The sequence below is a fragment of the Cajanus cajan genome, chromosome 6 (assembly GCF_000230855.2).
Source record: "Cajanus cajan strain Asha chromosome 6, NIPB_CcT2T_4, whole genome shotgun sequence".
NCBI classification, from domain to species: domain Eukaryota; kingdom Viridiplantae; phylum Streptophyta; class Magnoliopsida; order Fabales; family Fabaceae; genus Cajanus; species Cajanus cajan.
In genome coordinates, this window is record NC_138522.1 from 54002798 (window position 1) to 54027778 (window position 24981).

General features: G+C 30.9%; 2 protein-coding genes across 3 annotated transcripts; both read left to right on the forward strand.

Annotated features, from left to right (window-relative positions):
* The first annotated feature begins 2709 nt into the window (after window positions 1–2709).
* On the forward strand, window positions 2710–17354 carry LOC109796211 (serine/threonine-protein kinase CTR1). Of its 2 annotated transcripts, XM_020355889.3 has the most exons (16): window positions 2720–3610; window positions 5238–5539; window positions 5616–5760; window positions 5936–6039; window positions 6272–6480; window positions 7403–7735; window positions 8866–8906; window positions 11150–11218; window positions 11321–11421; window positions 11535–11619; window positions 11733–11831; window positions 13664–13732; window positions 13835–13966; window positions 14382–14476; window positions 14559–14754; window positions 17177–17354. In XM_020355889.3, the coding sequence occupies exons 1-15, from the start codon at window positions 3056–3058 to the stop codon at window positions 14668–14670; spliced, it is 2451 nt and encodes an 816-aa protein (XP_020211478.1). In that variant the 5' UTR covers window positions 2720–3055; the 3' UTR covers window positions 14671–14754; window positions 17177–17354. The 2 variants fall into 2 exon arrangements, with proteins under 2 accessions (XP_020211479.1, XP_020211478.1); XM_020355890.3 differs by lacking the exons at window positions 13835–13966; window positions 14382–14476; window positions 14559–14754; window positions 17177–17354 and having other exon boundaries at window positions 2710–3610; window positions 13555–13694.
* Window positions 16154–21723, forward strand: LOC109796393 (heat stress transcription factor A-3). The gene is made up of 4 exons (XM_083076303.1): window positions 16154–16360; window positions 20637–20687; window positions 20769–21028; window positions 21096–21723. Exons 1-4 carry the CDS (start codon window positions 16154–16156, stop codon window positions 21721–21723), a joined length of 1146 nt encoding a protein of 381 aa, XP_082932429.1.
* The last annotated feature ends 3258 nt before the right edge of the window (window positions 21724–24981 follow it).

Here is a 24981-nt window from a genome sequence, read left to right on the forward strand (position 1 = left end):
TTATATATTATTTTCTTTTTGTCATTCAACTTTGAAATATAAATTACATTTGAATTTGTATACTAGACTGCCTGGGTTAAGTTTTGTATTTTGGACTGTATGGGTTTTGGGTGTATCAAAAAATAATACAAATTAAAAAAAATGCTTACATTTACGTCGGACTATACGATGTTGGACGTAAATTTACGTCGGATTATACCAACCGACGTAAATTTATGTCTCCCATATTAACGTCAGACCTTTTTCTGACGTAAAAAACTTAAAATAACCGATGTAAATTATCCCTTTTATACTAGCATTTGACTCTCTTTATTGAATAAATAATTATGTTATTTTAAATTAACAAACTAACTTATCAATTAATTTTATCAAATGTTTTCAATTCAATCAATTAATTTATAAGTTTTCAAATTTTCAACTCTATAATTTATAAGCTTCTTACTCACTTATAATAAGATTTTCGTCCAACTTATAAGCTAATTTTAGCTTATACACAAAAAAATTGCTAATAACATGAAAAACTTAATTTATTTAAAATTACCTTAACTTTTTTTCTTCTTCAAAGAGGCAGTTTTTTTCAAGAACTTCCCACAATTAAAAAAAACATGTTTTTAACATCAATCCTTAAATTATGATTCAAAATATTTAAATTAAGTATTATTATTTTTAACATTTTTATACATAAAGGACCTACAAAGTCTTTATGAAGACGTGTGATTAATTTGTTCATCCGATTCTAGGTTTTAAAAATTATGATAAAATTTGAGTTTCGAATCTCTTTACCGAATGATAAAAATTTAATAGATATAGATGTAGATTTACATTTAGATTTTAAAATCTTAGATTGATGTAATTTTTTTATTGGATTTTCAGTATTAAATTTTTTGTTTATGTTTGCAATATTTTTATTTCTCTTTGTTGTTCATAAAATTTCCCCTTTTAGTTGCATGATAATTTTTAAATTTTATTGTTGTGTGTTTTCGAGAAAAATGACATAGATTATTTCTTATATTACAAATCTTTGGAGAAAATCTAATAATTTTTTTATAGTGATTCAACAAAAACTATTAAGGAAAAAACTCTTGAAACTTTTTTTTTCTTTTTCCATTTACATATTTTTCTTTATATAGTGATTCACTTATTTATGTAGTATTTTCTTTTGACCTTTTTTCCCTCATTCTCTCTCAAACCAAACAAATTCAACCAATATTCATTGGTTTAACCAGTGTTAAGATTGGTCTTTAAGTCTCAAGATCTCAAATTAAAAAAAAGAAGACAAAGATAACTTTAATGCAGGTTTTCATAGAGATTTTTTCAATGAAGCTGATAAATACTTCTATTAATATAATGCTAAAAAAAATCCAAACAAACACAAATATTTTACTTAATAAGAATAAATTACATTCTTATTTGTTGAGAGATATAAATATTACATTTCATTTTTCTTTTATGTTTAAAATTACAATTATATCTCACAACAAATTTCAATATATAAACATTTTACCAAATTTTCAATTTTTTTTGTTAACTTTTGTTAAAAAAAAACAAAATCCTAAAACATCATTTACACTAAAATCTCTTTAGAGATGTGAATATTACACCACCATCACTTAACTAATTTATACATATTACACTTTAAAAATCTATCTCTTGATTTACATATTTAATTTTTGATTAAAAAGTTATTATGAATCTTGTTAAAATTAACTTTATATCTTAAAAAAATATTTTTATGATTATATTTACAAAATGTTTTTTAAGTTATATATTAAAATAAAAAAAATATTGATATAAGTAAAATAAAATTAAATATCGACACAATTTTTTTTATAGATATTATGAAATCGATGTAGTTAACGTAATTTTTTTTTATAAATACTTAAATAAAATTATTTTTATTATATATATATATTAAATTTAATATAAACATTATGGTATTATTTAATTGATGTTACTAATACAATATTTTAATAATATCTATATAAACAAGTATTTTATGATAAAATATTATTTATTATATTTAATTAATATAATGCTAAAATATGTATATTAAGTATATAATTTTACAAATAAATATATTTATGTTAAAATTCTATTATTAAAAAATATCAAATAAATAACATATTTATCATTTAGAAATATAAATACTATTTTTTTATTATATTAACTTAACATCACTAAAGATTAATTTACATTAATGACATCAAATTAAATAGATTAAATTATATATTTTAATATAAAAGAAGAAAATAATATAATATTTTTATCTCTTATTTAAGTAATGTAATTTACTTATTTAATAAAGGAGAACCAAGGTAGATTAAAAATTTGAATTATTTGATCGAGATAAATCAGTGAAAAAGAGATTTAAAAAGTGATGGTCCTACCCCAAAAAAATTCCCCACAAAATGAATAATGATGAGAAATTGAATGAAAATTCAGTGAACAATATTTAAGCTGTTGTGGGGAAGGACATGGGAAGGGACTGCGTAGAAAGGCTTTTTAGGTGGGCAAACAGGTACTTTTATATATTTTTTAAATCAAACATTTTATTTTTCATTGGAACAATGTAACGATAAAAAAAGTAATAATAATTAATGAAATGTTTAATATAATGACTTAATGAGGCGTTCACCCGTACATGCATCCTTACATAATTAATTCCTTGAAAGACTGGAGCATGCATTCAAGTTGTGTCCACCAGTTATATTTTTTAAGTCAAACATTAGTACTTGAAAAAGGGAAATTAAAATGGTACGAGGCCGGAGGAGAAATCAAATGCCGCGGGACCGGGTGATCCAACGTGTGAACGAAAAACTGTTTGCGCAACGCTTCCAAAAAGTCTACCAAACCGCTAGTAATTAAAAAAAAAAAGAACCTCACGATCGCGCCACCAATTAAAAAACCTCTCCCTCCGGCAATCGAATTCTAAAGAGAGAAAAATTCAAACCAAACCAGTCTCACCCTGCAAAAGGGAGGGTAGCCAAACAGAACCTAACCAAACCATTGGGTTATGGCGGGTTTTAGGGTTTTGTGAGCACCGCACACAGCCTCCATGGAAATGCCCGCCAGAAGATCCAACTACTCCCTCCTCAACCAAACTTCCGACCACCACTCGCCGACGTTGTTGGGTTCCTCTTCTGGCGACGGTAACAACAACAACAGCAAGCTGGAGAGAGCCTCTGATTGGGACTCCGTCGATCACAGACAGGTGAATCGGATCGGGAATTTGTACTCCTCGATCGGGTTGCAGCGCCAGTCCAGTGAGAGCAGTTTCGGCGGGAGCTCGCTCTCCGGCGAGCTTTACGCGCCGACTCTGTCGACCGCCGCCGCCAGTGAGATCGACGTCTTCGGCTTAGACGGATTCAAATTCGGCGAAGCCAGAGGCAGGTTTCCGGACGCTGCGGCGGCGATGAGCGGCGGGTCCTCTAGCAAGAGCTGGGCGCAGCAGACGGAGGAGAGTTATCAGTTGCAGCTTGCATTGGCTCTTCGGCTTTCCTCGGATGCCACGTGTGCTGATGATCCCAATTTTCTGGATCCCGTGCCCGGTGAATCCGCTTCGAGGTTCTCTTCGTCGTGTTCCGCAGAGGCAGTGTCGCATAGGTTTTGGGTATGTTAATTGTTTTTTGTTATGTTACGCCTTCTGTTCTATGCTATTCCAATTGTGGTTGGTTGCCAAGTTTCGGTGATAGTTGGGAACTTGTGAGCCTGGGACTGCGTTTTAGGTTAGTATATATTATATGCCGTATCTTTAACTCAATGAGTAAGCGATAGAAAACATGTGAATGGACGTTGTCATTGAATGGTTCTGGATTTCTGGTTCTCGCGACTGCAGCTTGAGGGTATTTATTAGTAAATTACTACCCTGTTTGGATAAAGTTTTGTGTAATCACTTTTTGGAGTTGAAAACAAGAAGGTAAAATAAAATTGAGCTTCTCCCATTTGTTAAGATCAACTCATGCGCCTTGACTTTTGGAGAACTTGGATGAGAGAGCTTCTATAAAAGTTAAGTACATAAGTTGATATTAGCTTATGACTTATGAGAGGGGCTTAATTCATTTTACCTTGTCAAGTAAAGCTGCAGGTGTTCTATGTTTATATCATGACATGCATCCATACAATTTTGAGTTTGTACATGTCTGTTTGGATTTTCTTGATTGTATTGATAGGGTTATGAAATATTTTTGACAGATGGATAATTTTAAGTTAATGGATGAATTCTGAGTATTTGGCTTGACTGGATGGGATTGGGAACGGCTTTAGTAAAAAACCCTATTTAATGTTGTTTTCATTATTTACTCCCATTTGTTGTGGTGCTGACATTAGAAAATCCTCCTCCTTAAATTGTGGCATTTCACTCTTAAATTTTATGAAGTTTGTCGTGAATCATGATTCTTGGTCTAGCATTGTGTACTGATTGTCCTGTTATTATGTTCCATATATGTCGCTTTGTGAAACTGTTATTACTTAAAGAAATGATTTCCCCACTTCTGTACTTTGTAATACTCATTTAGTGGGATTTTAACTGTTTTAAGGAATTGAGCAAATATTGAAAATTTGGCCTTATCGATGATGACATGATATGCTTTCTTTCCAACTACTGTTTTTTCATTGACAACAGAAAACTAACTCCTTGAATTGTGGCTCTTCACCGTAAATTTGTACTAAATTTGTTCATTCTTCCCAGATGGGCAGATTGTCCTGTAACTATGTTCCTTAAATGGTGCTTCTTGAAGTTTGTTTAGCTTGTTTTAAATATTTACTCTTTTCCTATTTCTACTTACTAATTGGAAAATGTACTGTTTTAGGGAGTTGGTAAAATCTTGAAAAATATATGTTTGATATTTTGGATGATATATACATATTTACTGGAAAATATACTATTTTAGGGATTTGGATAAATTGTGAAAATGTGTTTAATATTTTGGCATTATTGTGGATGACAGAATATGCTTTGCCTGTTGGAGGAAATTGTCGTTGGAGAGAATAATTACTATTTTCTTGAGGAAAGAAGTTAACTTATGGTTGTTAAGTTGATGTGTGAATTAAAGTTAAGAGGGAGGAAAAAACCCTTCCTCTCTTTTATTATGTTACTTTTTTTTTTCTTTTATAAATAATTTGCTCTAGTTTTACGAAAAATTCAGCGAGGAAACTTGAAGTAGCTCCATCTTGAATTACTTGTTTCACTTATTAGTAGGCATGCAATTGATAGCTATTTTGTTTATAACGTGCACCAGGTGAATGGCTGCCTATTATACTTCGACAAAATTCCTGATGGCTTTTATCTAATCCATGGGATGGATCCCTATGTATGGACTGTGTGCACTGATCTGCAGGAAAATGGTCGAATTCCTTCAATTGAGACACTAAAATCTCTAGATCCCTCTTGTGATTCTTCACTTGAAGTAGTTTTGGTGGATAGACGCAGTGATCCTATCTTAAAAGAACTGCAAAACAAGGTACATGACATCCCTTGTCGCTGCATAGCAACAACAGATGTTGTAGACCAGCTTGCGAAGCTGGTTTGCAATTGTATGGGGTGAGTCTCATTGGCATTATTGGCTTTGAACTATTTAGCTTGCACCAGTCTAACTATGTTTTATTGTTGTAACAAGGGGTTCAGCTTCTGTATGGGAAGATGACCTTTATCCCATATGGAGGGAGCGCATTAATGATCTAAGAGATTGCTTAGGATCTGTTGTTGTTCCAATTGGCAGTCTATCTACTGGACTTTGCAGGCATCGTGCTGTATTATTCAAAGTAATACTCCAACTCTATGTGACGGTTAAGGCTGTGATTATGCATTTTTACTATATCAATATCTTTTTAAAGAATTAAAGGAGAAAGAGGGGGGGGGGGGTGTTCAATAGTTTAATACAATTGACAGTCTTTGCAGTGTTTTTGTGATGACATGCTTTATACATTATATCTTCAGGTACTAGCTGACACCATTGATTTACCATGTCGCATTGCAAAGGGCTGTAAATATTGTTCAAGAGATGATGCCTCCTCATGTCTTGTTAGATTTGGGCTTGATAGGTATCCATATCGATATAGATCTATATATATATATATATATATATATATATATTTTTTTTTTTTTTGCTTAGCGTGTCCACTATTCTGTTTACAATAGCTCTGCAATTTAGAGACTTGTTTTCCATGAGCTGTGACCTGTGACCATGGAATGATAAAGTGTAAAATTATGAATGCATTGTATTTTCCATTAACATTTTGTGAACTGACACCTGCTGAAACCACATAAATACAGGGAATACATGGTTGATCTAATTGGGAAGCCAGGTTGCTTATGCGAGCCTGATTCCTTGCTCAATGGTCCATCTTCCATCTCATTTTCTTCACCCTTGCGCTTTTCAAGACTTAAACCAGCAGAACCTACCATTGATTTCAGGTCACTGGCCAAACAATATTTCTCGGATTGTATGTCTGCCAAGCTTGTCTTTGATAGTGTTCCTGCAGGTGATATTCATGTTTCCTATTCAATGTATGATGCTCTAAATCTGAGCTTCTGATATTATTGCTATCATGTGTCTTGGTCTACTTAATGCTTATTGTTGAACTGTTCAAATTTTTTTGATCAACTCGTCCTTGTTCTTTTTATTTATTTCTATTTTAATGATGGAATAATTTTTATGCTCACTCTCCATGATCAATTTGTCTAACCTCCTAATTCAGTACGGACTTTAATAATGTGTTTCAGTTTTCTTATTTCAATTGAATTGTATGATTTGTATCCCTTTGCTGTTTTTTTTTTTAATTTTACTAAGTGAACAGATTGCACTTGTTGCTATATTTGTTTCTTGTATTATTTGTTGACTGTAATAAATTCTTCTTCTTTTCAATATAAGAAATCCCAAGCATTTGGTTGTCCAAGTTAAAAAAAAAGGATTTTGGTTCTACAATGATGTTCCAACTTCCATGTTTATTATACTATTGTGGATACTTAACTTGATTTCTCAATCTGGAATTGGAAGAACAATTCAAGTGGCTTAGTCGAGCCTATTGAATGCCATTATCAATTCCTGTTTAGTTTTTCTGAAGAGAGGGGCTAAACATGTCAAATTTTTTTCTTTGCAAACTTGAATATTGTCATTATAGTATTTCTTTAAATACATATAATATAACGTCTGATCAATTTGATGTTAAATAAACTTCTGAGCTGGTCAATGTCTAGAATAATACCAAAAAGCATGAACCATGTATGGATTTTTATGTAGTTAGTTTTATCTTAGTTGTAGTTTAACATTCTATTCCGTTTTGTCCACATGCTGAAAGCTACTTATGTCTGAATAATTTTTATAACTAGATGCAAGTATAGGAGACTCTGAATTTTGTAAAACTGTACCTGTTATTGATGGAGATTTTGGATTTTCCTTTCCAGAACAGTATGAAAGGCAGCACAGGGACCAGAACCCTGGACCAATTCCAGTTGATAACAGAAGTTCTCTTGTTCCTTTGCATCCACAAGCTTATCATTCAAGCACACATGATCGAGGATCTGAAACATATAGAGCAGGTAACCCTCCTCAGAAATTTGTGGTTCCAACAATTACAGCCAAGGATTCATTGCCTTCAAAACAAAACCGCCCTGGTCATAGAGATACACAAACCCGGCTACTGATTCCTAGAAAACCAACTAGAGAGTTTGCCCTTGATATGGAGGATTTGGACATACCATGGACTGATCTTGTTTTAAAAGGGAGAATAGGATCAGGTATGTATGCTCTTCTATAATTTGAATACTGTTTTAAGGTCTTGCTTTTTTTCTTTTTTTCTTTTTTTTCTTTTTCTGTTGTTCAAGTAGGGTGGGTGAGCATTTAGAAGAAAAACATTGAGATAGAGAGCACAGTCAAGGTAAAAAATAAATAAAAAGGAAGATAAGGTAGTACCAATGAAAAAACACACATACACAAAAAAAAAGAGTGAGCTTATCGATGCAATAAAGCTCTCCAATCCCTCTGCCTATCAAACTGGAAGAGCTTCTGTTAAAAGAAGTCATGGTTCAGTGTATCAAAGAGAAGTCATTTGACTCATAGCTTTAGGATAATGATCCTTTGACTTGTTTATGAGAGAAGTAGGAATGTTGCTATGGGTAAGGAGGCAACATTGGTGGGATAGTGTAATAAAATGTACACACGACAACAAGGTATTGGGGGGGATAATAAGCAAGAACTTGGATCCTCTTCTGTTCTTAAATAACAGGACATGGTCCAGTTGGTAGAGAATGACACAAAGGAAAAAATATAATTAGTGGGTCTTATAATCAATCATGGTGGTTCTTTTCTTGTGTCTTTCACTCTCCAACAAGTCCATATCATGTGCAAGAAAGGATCCAAATCCATGTGCAATGATGGGAAACGTTAATAAGAAGGGGTTTGAAAATAATGAGGACTGGAGAGGCTTAACAAAATTACGGGATTGAATTGGTAGCATAGGCCGAGGAAGGTAGAGTCTCTATATCAGCTGTTTGTAATCTTCTATTGCTGCATTTTCTGCATTTCTGTCCATTAACCATTTTTCTGTTCATTGAGCAATACTTTTTCCCTTGTATTATAAAAGATATCTCCTCCTTGAGTTCTATCCTATTTTCATTACATAACAACGTGCCTTTGAAAATATGAGCGTTGTGTCCCTATGAAATACACTAGAGAACTGCAAAATTACCACATCACCACAAAAATTTCCAATGCTCCCACCAAATCCTTTTGAAGTTAACCAATAAAAAACTGAGTTTATGTTAAGAACACAATATTTAATTAATTACTAGAATTACATGCTTCCTGTGGCATGATATGCAATTGGTATCAATTGTCATTAATTAAATTTGATATGATATATTTTCAGGTTCTTTTGGAACTGTACATCATGCTGAGTGGAATGGCTCGGTAAGCCCATCTCTCTCTCTCTCTTTTTCTTTCATTGAGGCTGTATGAAAAATAAGATTAACTCGTGGTTGTTTATTTTTCCATGTCTCTATTAGTTGTGTTTTCAGCATCCATGTCATTGTATCTTGCAAATTCAACTAAATCACGTGCAGTTAGTATATTGATATGTGAATAACATCTCTGTCTCTATATCCATACAATAGTCACAAATTCTAAAAGTGGTTTCTAATTCCATTCAATATTTGTGATTTGTGAAAGCTTGTTTCATAAGCATTTGATGCTTATAGATTATATACAGGAAGGAATGATAAAATCATTGATGTGACACCCTCTATCTTGAATGCTAATATACTCATATAATATAAAAGAGATAATAAAAGGGTTTAAATAAACTTTAATAAATGGAAAAATAGTTGGCAAAACCTCTTTGATAGAGGAATTCACATTTGTAAAACATGAAACCAAAACTGGAGGAAATACTAAAACCAAGTGACTAACCAAAGTCATTACAAGCAAAAGAACTAACATAAGGTCCTAAAGATAACATAGTCTCAAACTAAAACATAAATCCTAACTATGAACTTTGATGTCACATCCTACCAGAACTCAACCCATTAGCAAAACACAAGGTCTAATTCTCATCATAAACATCATCATCAAGATGATCCTCACCCACAAAGCACACAAAGAACCACAATAATGAAAAAGGGGAGTGAGAAACATCTCACTTTGACTATCACTGTGAGATATAGCTAGATAGCAACACAAATAGTAACATAAAATAAACATATCAACTAGATCAACATAACATTAAAAGCAACTGTAACTTAAGAACAACTTAACATATCAACAAGTTCATGGTTAACGCAGATGCAATAGACATGAACTTCTCTATTCTACATGCATGTGGCGTAAATAAAACACTTTATCCCTGCATGAAGGCATGCATAGAGTAGCTTAAGAGAACATGTCGGGTCAAGCCATCACAACAATCTACACTAGAAGGAGATACACCAGGATGCATCGAGACAACAGTGTTGCACAAGTTTCACTTCATGCACACAAACTCGTGGAATCGGGGCTCCTAAACCTAGTTGTCCCCAAGGTCATGAATCTCAAAGCTTACACAAGGGGGACTTTCCTTGACAGCCTTCACACAAAATACTTTATGCATATGATGCATGTCACATGTCGCACACAAGACCCGATGCATAGTTCATATCACATGTGTTCATCACAAGTCAAATTATTCATATATCATCAATACACATTTCACTACTAGGCATCACAACGAGACTTTACCCTGACTAAGCCTCAACTTAAACTTCACGTCACATGATCATCGCATGGTCCACACATATAAATATCATACATCTCCATTAACAATCTCAAAAGATAAGCAAAATAATCAAATTCACCCTTAATCTACTCAAAGTTCATCACTTAATCACTATCTTTCTTCGCTTAATATCAAGGATCACACTTCTAGTTAGATACCTCCAAACAACCCCAACATATTCAATTATAAGCACTCACTCTTAAATAGGGTGGTGCCCAACAAGGAACATCCTATGCCTGGTGCAAGACCCACAGAGAGAACACATTGCTCTTTAGAGGTCCCTCGTCCAACGTGGCTACACTCACGCCTAACAAATTAGCACTACGGAGCCCCTGGAGCTCCCACGTTTGACATATGAGCCGTAGAGAACAGCCTATGCTCTCTATTGCTCTATCACACCTAGTGACACCACAATGGTGCTTGATGCCATACCAATTCAAAAGAACTTGTAGAAAGAGTGAAAATCGCTCAAGGTTAATCCAATACTCAAAAGTCAAAACATCCAATCCAATCGATAAAAACCTCAACTAAAGCCTACTCTTATACAATTATACCATCAATTCACTCAAAACAACAATTTCATGTGCATCCTTCAAATAACATGAATCTTCAACCTACTCTATAACAAGGTTTCCAATAGGAACTATGAGATCTCATAGGTTAACAATTTACACCAATTGATCTATACTTTTCAACATCCACAATACAATTATCATTCACAAAGCATAGAATAAACCTATAAAGCATAGATTCACCAAATACAAGTTAGAATTTGGGGTTTCTTCCACCAAATACAAGTTAATACTTACATTTGTTTAATACATCTCTTTCGCTCTCTACCTGTTTGTTGCATGTGTTTGTTAATTTGTTGTATTTACATCTGTCAAAATGTTAAGCACTGCAGGAGGTTGCTGTGAAAATTCTGATGGAACAAGACTTCAAAGGTGAACGCTTCAAAGAATTCCTAAGGGAGGTATACTAAAAAATACTTATCTTGTTTTGTGCAGAAAAAACACCAATTGTATATCAAGTTTTGCTTGTTATTGATTTGAACTATATTTTCACCTTTTTCTAGGTTGCAATAATGAAAGGCTTACGGCATCCTAACATCGTTTTATTGATGGGTGCAGTCACTAAGCCTCCTAATTTATCAATTGTCACAGAATATTTGTCAAGGTTTTATAATATCTCATCTTCCTTTATCTTTCCCCCCTCTAAGTGGATCTCTTTTCATGTCTATAAGATATCTTACAATTGAGATCTGAAATATTTGATTGAACTAAGTGTAGGGGTAGCTTGTATAGGCTGTTGCATAAACCGGGCGCCACAGAGATGTTGGATGAGAGACGTAGGCTAAGTATGGCGTATGATGTGGTAAACTTTCAGAAAATAAATATTATTGCTTTTGTTTCTATTTATTTTTTGAATAAATATGGTGTCATAACATTTGTATCCATTGGTTGAGTATTAGTCATTTTCATGTGTAGGCTAAGGGGATGAATTATCTTCATAAACGCAATCCTCCCATTGTGCATAGAGATCTGAAATCTCCAAACCTTCTTGTTGACAGGAAATATACAGTGAAGGTAAGAATGAAATTTTATCATGTCTGAAAAATTGTTGAGAGTTTCATTTAATCCATCAGTTAACTTTGGCAGTATGGGGTTCCACTTCTCCAGCACACACAAGTTCCCTTCTACAATCACGAGCCTAAATTAAATCATCAAGCTTCAAATCATATTTGTGTATGCTAGCATGAAAGCACTAAGATAGTCCATGTTGAATGACACTGTTTAGCCATCATTTGTTTTGAACTTTTTGTGAACTTGTGAAAGAAATATAGTAAAACTTGGTCTATACATGGTTTATAGAAGTTTCAACGTTCAGCTAATTAGATGGGCTTAATTTGTGATAGAAACTGGATCAGAAATGGAAGAAAATTAAACTTTGTTGGTTAACTGTATCCTATGCTGCATAGATATGATAATGATATGATTATTTTAGAATATATAGCATACAATACATATAAAATACATGTCTAGATATGTATCATATTCACAAAACATAATAAAAATATAATTGTAATTTTGATCAAAATTCATAAAATATAATCAATATATAATAGCAATTTCACAAATTATAATTCATTATCATAAATAACTTCCTATTATTTACAAATAGGAATAATACTATCAATCTCATTTCTTTCTTGAAAGAAGATAATTTCCATTTTTGGTTCATCAAGTGACAATGTTTCGGAAAAAAAGAAGGGAAAGAACCTTAGAACCCCTAATACCATATAGGAATTGCGGGGATTGTGTATGTGATCCACACACATTCAACTTTATCTATAATCAAGTAATGAATTACAATTAAGTAAATAAAGAAGGACAATAAAGAAAAGGATACCTAATCCCAAATTTTTAGCTTTACAGTTTTCATATTTTCATATCTTTAACAGTTTCTATGTTTCTATATTACACATGTTTATATGTCTCATGTAACTATATTAGATTTTATAATTTTTTAAATGGTTGGATACTTCATTGATACATATAAATAGTGTATTGGTGAAGTATCTAAGAGTATTGATAATAGATAAGATTCTCATAAGTTTTTTAAAGGCTTGGATGCTTCATTGATATGTATCGGTGAGACATCCATGAGTATCGTTATCAATGCGTGAAGTAAATTGAAGTATCGGTGCTTTATAGAGTGTATCTGCACAATGGAATTCCCTGGATATTCAAGAGATCCAGGCCTCTCCCATTTCTCAATTCTTCTTTAAATGACTAGATATCATTCCCTCATGTTTCCATATTACACATGTTTATGTGTCTTATGTAACTATGTTAGATTTTATAATTTTTTAAATGTTTGCATACTTCACCGATACATATCAATAAGGTGTATTGCTGAAGTATCTAAGATTATTGATAATAGATAAGATTCTCATAAGTTTTTTAAAGGCTTGGATATTTCATTGATACATATTGGTAAGGTATCTAGGAAATAGGAATATCGGTATCGGATACGTGAAACAAATTGAAGTATCAGTACTTCATAAAGTGTATCTCCACAATGGAATTCCCTGGATATTTGAGAGATCCATGACCTCTCCCATTCTCAATCCTTCTTTACCAAATGACTAGATATCATTCCCTCTTATTTATAGGCAACATAGCTTATTTCTTCAACCGACTAACTTAACTAACTCCCTCACTAACAGGAAACTAACTATTAATGGGTATCTATCATTTTGATTCAAATTTGACAACAATCAATTTAATAATTGAGCTACATGTGCAGCGTCTTAGCAAATTTTATTTTATGGGATGGTGAGTTGGTGGTGGTGCTCGGGCATTATTGGAGTAATTTGAATTGTCACAGATCCTTATTTATTATACGTTGCCTTTAGGTTGGTGATTTTGGGCTTTCTAGACTAAAGGCAAACACATTTCTCTCATCCAAGTCAGCTGCTGGGACTGTGAGTTTACTTTAAAAACACATGTATCTGTTTTTTGTATCTTATGTTTCAGAGGTCATTGTTATTATTGCACATTTAGTTGAACTCTTTTTTCTCTACTAGCCTGAATGGATGGCTCCAGAAGTTCTTCGTGATGAGCCATCCAATGAGAAGTCAGATGTTTACAGCTTTGGTGTCATCTTGTGGGAGCTTGCAACACTGCAACAGCCTTGGAGTAATTTGAATCCACCACAGGTTCGCGTTCGCCATATAACTTTGATATATTTCAATGTGCTTATGCTTGGATTTTCTATTACAATTATATTGCTTTGATTTTTATGATCTGATGATTGTAAATATATAACATCAAATAGAATGCTATTGGTAATAGAAATCTAAAAATGACTGCAAGAAATGTATATTGGTCAAAGCATGTTTTACAATGGCCAGTGATAACAAGATGTGTCTCAATGGTGTGCCCAAGTGTGCTTTTTGGAGTGTTATTCTGTTTCATGTTGTCCTGTTATCAACATATAATTGTACTGTGACTAAAATTTGCACCAATATTTGTTTCTATTTTTTGACTTTTGGACTATCAGGTTATCACTAATGTGTTAGATGCAGGGCCTTTTGTATTACATAGTCTTCACAAATCTGTAATGTTTTCTAGGTTGTGGCGGCTGTTGGCTTTAAGGGAAAAAGACTTGAGATACCACGTGATTTAAATCCTCAATTAGCCTCAGTAATTGAGGCTTGCTGGGCCAAGTGAGTGCAGATACATCTTTCATATGCAGTCTGCTTCAATATTCTGCGTGAATTTTATTGATGTCCATGGCTTACTGTGCAGTGAACCCTGGAAACGCCCTTCTTTTTCAAGTATTATGGATTCTTTGAAAGTATTACTCAAACCCCCTGCACCTCAACCTGGTCATCCAAACATGGCATTACTACCTGAATAGTTTGATTCATGGTTGTTATTCATGCACATACTACAGAATTTTATTAGTTTTGATGTCCGGAATACACTGTTTCAATAGTCCAAGGTGCGTACCAAATTTCATAATGACTTTGCATAGCATTAAATCTTGCTTGGACTTAGTATTTTTCTATATTATTTTGTGTTTTAAGGGGAAGGAATGATTATCAATTTTCTAGTGGGGACACTCTTTGAGATATGTTGTGTTATGAATCATATTAAAAGCTACAATTCTTAGGTAGAGGTGCATGAATTATTTTATGTTTATAATTGTTGGAGATCCCACAATGATTAGTGGTATGGCCAAATTAGTGACTTAGTGTATATAAGTGGGGATCAATCCTCAAGCCGATTTTGTAAGACTAAGTTAAGATTAACCTAACTCAACATTACAAAACTGGTTTATAAGATGGGGATTGTTCTACATTTATATATTACATTTTGGTCATACCACTAGTGGGATCTCTAACATACCATCACGTCAAGGACCGAACATCTCGAACGTGAAGTTTGTAGGATTGGGCATTGTGAATGGTCCCAATAATTGCTCGAAAGCAAGTGTCCTAATAAGCCCAACAACAAGAATTGTTATGATAGACTTTAATACCATCTTAAAATGTAGATTTTGACCTAATTCAACCTTATAAAATCGGCTTATGAGGTGAAGTTATACTAAAAAAAGTAGATTATAAGTCTAACTTAACCTTTCATAATGACTTTCTTAAGATGGTATTAGAGTCTATTCTAGTGAGTCTTGTTGGGCCTATTGGACCACTCACTATCGGATTATTATCAGATTATCTGTAGATGTTCAGTCTTGCAAACTTCATACTCAAAATGTCTAGTCCTCGATGTGAAGGAAGTGTGTTGGATATCCCACATCGATTAGTGGTACGACCAAAATATAGTATATAAGTGGGAGAACAATCATCATCTTACAAGTCGATTTTGTAGGGTAAAATTAGACCCAAACTCACATTTTAAGAATGACATCTCTAACTCACCTCACTCTAGCCTTTTGTACTTTTAAGTATGAACTATGCATAGACCAATTTACATCGGGCATTTGACCTTTTTTATTTGGAAGAATAGGGGTGAGAAGGATTTAACTTTATAGCAATTACATGATCATAGAAGTTTGATACCATTTCATGAAATAATTAGCTGGAAAACTTAAGCTATTAAGGTAAAGAGAGTGAAATGGTTTTATGTTTTTATAACATCTCTAACTATTATTATTTGGGCAAAATGCAAATTATCGGCTCCATAGAGGTTTTGCAAAACAAAACAAACAAAAAATACGTGCTTATAAATTAACCAAAATGAATCCTTGTGGTCACCCAAACGTGCATATTAACCAAAATGATTCCATTAGGGCTTCTACGTCACCGATGGAAACCACGACAAATGGCCATTCCTTGTCTTAATTGTCCAAATATGTTCCCAGCTTGGAGCACAGTTCTGGAATGAAATATGTTGAGGGGCCTTCACATGTTTGGGTTGCTGAAACATATGAGGAAGGAAAGAATAAAACAATGTCTAAGAAAAAGAAAGGCAAATATCCTAAAGGATTAAATCCTGTAAACCCAGGTTATCTGCTAGATCCAAAAAGTAGTTCTCCAAGAGGGAGAGACCAACTTTTGGGTCTGTTAGGAAGGACAAGAGTTGCTGAAGTGATAGGCTCATATAGTGTTGTAGTTAGTGGAAAGCATGACTCGGATGCCTCTTCCAAGTTCCAACAATTCAATCCAAATCCAAACTAGGCAACTTCATTCTTCAAGGAGTTAAACTGAATGTAGGTTTTGTGCTTACTAAGCTTTCATCCAATCCAATTCAAGAAAGAATTTTAAGAAATTACTAGGACTTATGGTTTTTGTCTTTTTGATATACATTTTCATTCGAGAGGATTTGTTAATGTTTTTTTCTCTAAGGTGTAGGTCCATATAAAATAATATGCAGAGTCTATCATAAAACCATCACTCCATTAGTGCCGGTGCTCTGCTTTAGTAAGGTGGATGGGGCACATGTGTGGGTGATTACGAGGATTTTTATGAGTTTAAAAGCACACATTTAATTTTCTTTACTAATATTTTATTGCACAGCCCTTGTTATGAATGGAGGGGTAATTTACCTTTTTTGCCCTATTATTATCACTAGTGGAAATTAGTTGAGATAATATGCGGTTACCATCAGTTTTAAGAATAAAACTCTATATAAAGACTTTTATAACCTTTATTAATTATTATTATGCAATTTTATAGAGTTAAAATTGTCAAAAATAATATTTACGCCAAAATAGAAAATCACTTTTATACATAAGCATAGATTCTTTTCAAAGTTTAATTTGCTGAATGTGTTGCAACTCAATTGGTTGGTTGGGGTAGTAGAATCGTTATCGTTCTTTGTCCTTGATGGTTGTTGCTTGTAAAAGTTAGTATAGTTCACTGGCTCTTTGATCGAACTAATACTCGTTCGGCCTTTGGTTGCAGAGGCACAGCTGTACATTCCAGGATACTTCATATTTATTCCAACAGAATATTGTTCGGTTAGGTTATCTTATAATTTTGTGAATTGATGTATATTTTTTCTATCCATAATTTTGTATGTAAAATTATTATCAATGTAATTGTAATTATAATCAGTTAATGGTAAGCAACTTTAACGGCTTCTTGGGACTTGATCAACAATTAAAAAAAAAAAAAAACTCAATTCACCTATCTACCAGTATGCATTTGCTTCAAGGCCTTTGTTTCATGCACCCGTCATTTTTTAAAAAATTCTCAAAGTAATCTTGCTTCAACATTTTCTAATTTGGGATGTATAAAATGTGTTATGGTCGGTATGTTAAATGTTTTCTAATAAACTTATTTTTAAACAGTAAATGATTGTTTCGTAGATATGTTCCAAATTACTTATTTTGAAATAAGGAAGTGTTATACTCCGGTTTTTATAATAAGTCATAATTTAAAATAAATTTTTGGTTTTTTTATAAGACATCTTATAGTTTTTAAAAAATATTAAATTATTTTTTTCTTTCTTTGTCCTTATTAAAGATTGTGAAAGTGTTTTTCTCTCACTTATTAAATTGGCATTTGCTATTTTTGTTAGTATTAGTATATAAGCTTTGACATGGGATAAGATTTTCATCTCGTGAAAATTTAATTGTGAGTAAAAAAGGTAAAATTAATAAATTATAATTATTTTTATAAATTTAATAAAATTAATTAATATAATTACTTTTATTAATTAAAAATATCTTATAATAAAGATTAGAGAGAGCATTATATACTCAATTTAGAATGAATGGTAAACATGTATTCTAGAATACCTAATTCGAAATGCAACTGATCTAGAGCACTCATTTAGAATGGCTTTATTTCAAAAGAATGAAAACATGTCATAAGAGTCAGCAAATTTTATTTTCATACGGGTTCATCTTATACATGTTACACTTAAAGTCATAAAGGTTCAAATTTTTACATACACACACTTTGTTTCATAAAAAAATTATATAAAAAAAGGATGTCATGTTTCTTATGTTGATCCAGTCATTTGTACTTGTGTATTAAAGCTTATTTTAAAAAGTTTTTTTTAGAAGAACTTCTAGGAGAGAAAAATAAAAAAAAAATTAAAAATAAATATTCTCTAAAAGCTAATATAAGTTATTTATAAGTTAAAAATAAGATTTTGGAAAAATTAATAGGATAAAACTCCTATAAATTAGCTTTTACAAATTATGAAGAAGTTTATTTCATATTTTTCTTCTTCTTTTTTTCTCCTAAAAGTGCTTTTTTGGAGAATATTACTTAAATAGACCCTAATAATAAAAATTTTCAACAAAAACTATCAACATACATAACAAAAACTATTTATAACATTATATCATATGAAGACCTTCCTCTAATTAAAAAACAATATCAAGACCATCAACAAGTTGAAAACGCTTTAACTCTTCATATCTTTTTAAACTCTACCAAGCTCTTAAACAAATTTATATGCACAAGCGAAGAGTCTTCACTCATGTCTAGTTAGGCCTCAAGTGCATGGTGTTTATGCTGACAACCAACTTTCATATAAACAATGTCTGCAGTGTATAAATACAAATTTATATTAAATTAATTTAGCAGTTGAACATCTTTTTCTTTCTTTCTTTTTTTAAGTTTTGTAACTCAAAATGTCTTTTTGTAGCACAAAAAATAATGGATCTATATGCACAAAATAAGATGGATCTCGCTTAATTGACCATTCCAATTTACTTGTATGACCTTTTTGTAATCTATTGGGTTTTATCTTTTTAGGAGGTAGACACATTGAAGTCATATCATAATTTCATTAAATTTATTTTCAATGATAAATTTTTAATATATCAAATTTTTAAAAATGTTTCAGAATGTCATGCATAAATCAAATGGTTATGATTTCGAAATTTACCCTTTTACTTTTAAAAAAATTATTTTGAAATTGAACTTCATATTTGATTGAATTTCCCTTTTACTTTTCAATTTTTGGTAGTTTAATGAGAGAGAAAAAACTAAAGTAAATGGTTTACAATATTAATTTTTAGTGTGAAGAGCAAATAAATCAAAAAAGTATAAATACGAAAAGAAAACAACTTCATCATCTTAATTATTAAGAAAATAAAAGACATTTAGTATCTCTTAAATTTTTTAAAATTAAAAAAGACAATGGAGTGAGTAGTTATTACATTAAGAAAACAACTTCATAATATGTGAATATAATGTGAGTAGTGGACTAGAGCAAGATAAGTGAGAAAAAATAGTACTGAAAAAGTAAAAAAGAAATAATGATAATTATTATACTTATGTGTAAATTTTGGAAAAAAATTATTTTACAAAAAATAGTGACTAAAAAACTGTTAAGTGTTTAACCAATACACTAGTTATAATATAATGAAAAAATGTCTAATAAAAATGTTTTTAAAAAAATCATCATCATTAATAGTATAAATTTTTATAAATTATCATGTTTTTAGTAACAAATTATAATTAAAAATTATTAATCTCTAATAAAGATAACAATTAAATTCATACTCACAAATAATGTTTAAATTTGTCCAAATTTTGACAAAAAAAATATCTTATTTGATTAGTTACGTGTAATATCTTATTTATTAAATTTAAAAAAGGGAAGAGTATGAGTATATCGTATCCATATTTATTCCCAGTTTTAAATTTTTTAAAATTTTATTTTATTTTCAGAATTTATTTAAAATTTATATAATTTTTATTTTATTTTAAATTTATATCAAATAAAACTTAATATAATTTTATAAATTTCAATTCTATGATAAAATTATTATTATTTTATATATTTTTTAAAAATATTTAATTAATTTTTATACAAATACTTGTATGTCTGATGCTCAATCAAGATGAGAATAAAACACAAATTTGATTATCGTAGACTAGAAAGATAAATATAACAAAGTCCTAGAAAAGGTAGGAAGATATTGAAAAGCGAACATGTCTCACCGCATTGACATACCTAGTGCCTAACCAAAACAGGTTGTACGGGCAATAGAGACCAGGAGTCTCGAAATCAAAAATCAAGTTTAATACTGTGTTTGGAGAGGATTGGTTAGTACAGTTATCTTGGTCTCAAAGTATGAGAACACGCTGAAAGCGGAAGATTCACTGTGTCTGAGTTATTTGTTGTTTGTGGTTTCGGTGTGTTTTCTTATTTGTCGCTTGTTATAATTCAACATCCATGTTATGGTCTTTTCTCTGATGGAGCTGTTTGATAAGAATTTGGTTCAGATTTTTTCCTTTGTGGATTTTAGAACGCAGAAGGAACATCTCTCTGAGTGTCTACTATAGCAGGTAGTGTTCTATGTTTCTGTGGGGCGTTTGTACTTGTATGCTGCCAGAACTCATGTCATGATCTTGATCATTTCCTTTTGTCTGTGTAAAGCTTGTTTTGTATTCACAGATTGCAAATTCCAACACAGCTTCATCTGCTCCTAATGACTTAAACTCTGGTGTGCCTAAACCAAAATTTATTTTCCTTGGTCTGATCCATTCATCCTCAAGTCACTTGGCATATTTGTAATTTTGTATCCAGGGATTTCGCAAGATTGACTCTGATAAATGGGAGTTTTTCAATGAAGCTTTCCAGCGAGGAAACAGACATCTTCTCAACAACATCCAAAGGCGCAGACCACCTCAATCCCAACAAGTTGGTACCTATATTAGGCCTCCTTCTGATGCAACTAAGGCTGGGCTTGAATTTGATATAGAAAAACTAAGGAACGAGAGGAGTTTTTTGATGCAAGAGGTGGTTGAGTTGAAGCAACAGCAGAGAACAACACTTCAACGTGCGAGGCAAGTGAATGAGAGGCTCCAATCTGCAGAGCTGATTCAGAAATAAATGGTTTCTTTCTTGGCCAAGTTATTTGAAAAATGAGAAGGAACAGAGAGATATAGGGTCTTCTAAAGTCAGGAGAATTGTCAAGCAGCACCAAGGCCAAACAGGAATATCAGATTCTTTGAATGAAGGGCAGATTGTAAGATACCAACCTGATTGGAGAAATATATCCATCTCTTCTCAAGTACTAGAAGTGTATCCAGTTTCACTTGAAGAGTCTCCAAAATACCTTTCTCAGGCATTGGCAAGAGAATTGAGTGAAGGCGTTGAGAATCTGACATCAGATGAATTGGCCATAGTGCATGAGATTGTGCCAGCTGCTGACACCATTGGGTTAAAGTCATCAAGCTTTAGACTTGTAGATACCCTTTTCAAAGGGAAAAATGTCACGAGCTCAAATCAAGAAGTTCTTGCAGATGAGTTTGTTTCTTTTGCAAAGGATTTGACCAATGAGGCAGAATTTCCAGAGTTTTCTCCTCTTGGAACTGAAGATAAATGGAACACCAGCTTTAATATTAGTGGTGCTCCTTCAAGCTCTGACAATGAGCCTTGGGGGAATCCTATCAATTACGAAGTGCCAGAATTTGGAGTCACAACTGGTATGTCAGACAAGTGGGATATTAGCTCACTTGTAAACAACAAAAAGAAATGATTGTTCAACGCTTGAAGATAATAGAAACTAGAAAGTCAAGCTGACCAGTGATCATCAGTCAAAAGATAATAGAAATAAAAATGTGATCCATTGGGCTTCATCTACTTCTGCACACATTGTGCTGTGTTTAATTCTCAGGGGTCCAATTATTGAATAATTTGATTCGTAACTGGAGTTCATTCACTGATCATCAGGTTTCATTCTTTTGTATTAGTTGTTTAATGGTAATATATATTGCTACCCAACTCTTATTCGAATATTGTTCTCCACAACTTCATATTTTATGAGTAGATTCATATTTAGTACTTAATGTTAAAGCATGTAATAAATATGAAAGATATGTGTGAAATGCAGAATATAAGAGACATTTGTCTTTAACAAAAAATTTAGCAAAGTCAGGATGAAAAGAAAAATGACTTGTCAGGCAATTTCCTGTGGATTATTAATACATGTATTAGGGAATTTGTTGAGACGCGAGAAGGGTAGATTGATGTGTAGAACAGTTTTACGGGAAGAAAAAATCAAATTTTAATGGGGGAAGTTAAAGCAACAAATGGTAGCTTTTATTTTTTCATGACGTCACCGTGATTTTGTTGGATAAAATAAATTCTTACGTTATCCGAACACACTACGAAATGTCCGATAGATCATCATTAGTGTCCTATGAGGGTTATGTGCATCATCTTTGTAATTATCTTGTAATTTTGCTTTGATAGTTTACCATTTCCATAGTTATGATGAGGATGTAGGCTTTTTGACCAAAGTGGGGTCGTTGACCAAGTTATTTACCTAAATGGGGCTGTTTTGAATTTATTTACGCCTTTGGAGCTGTTTGCCACGTGACCTTTTTTACACTTCAGGAAAGCCATGAAAGTCATATTAATAGTGTCGCTACAGCCTATAGCGCCACAAAACAGTTTCAATAAAGTCGCTGTAACCTAAAGCGCCACCTATATAAAAAAATAATTATTTTTAATAAGAAATATAGTGGCGCTGTAGGCCACAGCGCCAGTTAATAATAAATTAATTTTAATAATTAAAATGTGATAAAAAAAAACAAGTTATAATTTAAAAAAAAAAAGGAAACAGAACCTACAGCCTAAAGCGCCACATATATAAAAAAATAATTATTTTTAATAATTAAAATGTCATAAAAAAACAAATTATTTAATAATTTTTTTAAAAAAATAGAAAACTAGTGGCGCTGTAGGCCACAGTGCCAGTTTATAAAAAATTAATTTTAATAATTAAAATGTGATAAATAAAAAAGAAGTTATAATTTAAAAAAAAAAAAAAAACAGAATGTACAGCGCCAGTTTTAAAAAAAAAATAATTATAATAATTAAAATGTGATAAAAAAGAATTTATTTAATAATTTAAAAAAAAAAAACAGAAATATAGTGACGTTGTAAGCCACAGCGTCACATATTTTAAAAATTAAAAAACGTAAATAGAAAATTAAAAATGTATAAAATAAAGAAAAATCAGAAATAGCTAATTATATATATATTTTTATGATATGCGTAAATAAAATAAAAGTTGATAAAAAACAACTTTTTGAATAATTTAAAAAAAAAAATGTGGCGCTGTGGCCTACAGCGACACAGGGGCGCTGTAGGCCACAGCGACACATATTTTAAAAATTAAAAAACGTAAATAGAAAATTAAAAATGTATAAAATAAAGAAAAATCAGAAATAGCTAAATATATAAATATATATTTTTATGAAATGCGTAAATAAATTAAAAGTTGATAAAAAACTACTTTTTGAATAATTTAAAAAAAAAAATGTGGCGCTGTGGCCTACAGCGACACTGCGGCACTGTAGGCCACAGTGACACAGGTGGTGGTTGAGAAATTTATTACAGTGGCCACGTGTCAAATTACCGCTGATTTAACCAGTAGTAATTTGACACGTGGCTTTATACAGTTAAAAAAAAAAAAGAACTGCCTATATAAGGGTTTTTACCCTCAGATGGTCCCCCCTCTCAATTTGCTTTCCAGACGAATCTCCATCAGGTAAATTTTTTTTTTTTATTTATCTGCTTAATTTATTTAAAAATTATTTACTTACTTTTAAATTTTGTTTAACGTTTAGATATTTTTATTTTTATTTCAGGGTAATTTTTATTTTGTGAATTTCTCTAGAATTCCAGATTTATTGAAGCTTTCAGGTATTTTAATGTTTATTATTTTCTTTAATTTAGAATTTATTTTAATTAATTAATTTTTATAGTTACTGTAATTTAGTTAGAATTATTTATATTTTTTTGTGTAATTATTTGAAAGTCGTTGTAGGCTACGTCATTTGACATAGTTACTGTAATTTAGTTAGAATTTTTTATATTTATTTTGTGTAATTATTTTCTGTTTAATAACGTGTTATTTAAATTTAATTAAAAAAAATTATTTAAATATTAAATAGAATTAAATTATTTCTGTGTAAGTTATATTTATTTTAAAAATAAAGATATTTTAATTTTGAATTGATTTATTTGAATTCTGTTTAATTTATATTTTTGTAGAAAAGAATTTAATTTAAAATAAAAATTAATTAGATTTAATAACGTGTTATTAAATTTTAATTAAAAAAATTAATTAAATTTTAAATTGAATTAAATTATTTCTGTGTAAATTATATTTATTTTAAATATAAATATGTTTAAATTTTGAATTGATTTATTTGAATTCTGTTTAATTTATATTTTTGCAGAAAAGAATTTAATTTAAAATAAAAATTAATTTAAGTTAATAACGTGTTATTTAAATTTAAATAAAAAATATTTATTTAAATTGTAAATTAAATTAAATTATTTCTGTGTAAGTTATATTTATTTTAAAAATAAAGATATTTAAATTTTGAATTGATTTATTTGTGTGTAACTTATATTTATTAAAAAAAATGATATTTAAAATTTGAATTCATTTATTCTAATTATGTTTAAATTATATTTATTATGAAAATAAATTAAAATATTTCTGTGTAAGTTATATTTATTTAAAAAATAATGTAATTTAAAATTGAATTAAATTATTTCTGTGTAAGTTATATATTTAAATTGTATTTAATAAAAAATTATTTAAATTTTAAATTGAATTAAATTATTTCTGTGTAAGTTATATTTATTTAAAAAATAATGTTATTTAAAATTTCAATTCATTTATTTTAATTCTGTTTAAATTATATTTATTTAGAAAATAAATTAATTTAAATTATAAATTCATATAATTTAATAACGTCTAATTTAAAATTAATTT

What these genes read in the sequence shown, in the direction of transcription:
- LOC109796211 (XM_020355889.3), top strand. Translation starts at nt 3,056, where the DNA reads ATGGAAATGCCCGCCAGAAGATCCAACTACTCCCTCCTCAACCAAACT. An exon ending in CAGTGTCGCATAGGTTTTGG is followed by an intron (nt 3,611 to 5,237) that starts GTATGTTAATTG and finishes AACGTGCACCAG; the next exon opens with GTGAATGGCTGCCTATTATA. An exon ending in CCAAGTCAGCTGCTGGGACT is followed by an intron (nt 13,733 to 13,834) that starts GTGAGTTTACTT and finishes TTTCTCTACTAG; the next exon opens with CCTGAATGGATGGCTCCAGA.
- LOC109796393 (XM_083076303.1), top strand. Translation starts at nt 16,154, where the DNA reads ATGAAATATGTTGAGGGGCCTTCACATGTTTGGGTTGCTGAAACATAT. An exon ending in GAAGGACAAGAGTTGCTGAA is followed by an intron (nt 16,361 to 20,636) that starts GTGATAGGCTCA and finishes TTGTATTCACAG; the next exon opens with ATTGCAAATTCCAACACAGC. An exon ending in CTAATGACTTAAACTCTGGT is followed by an intron (nt 20,688 to 20,768) that starts GTGCCTAAACCA and finishes TTTTGTATCCAG; the next exon opens with GGATTTCGCAAGATTGACTC.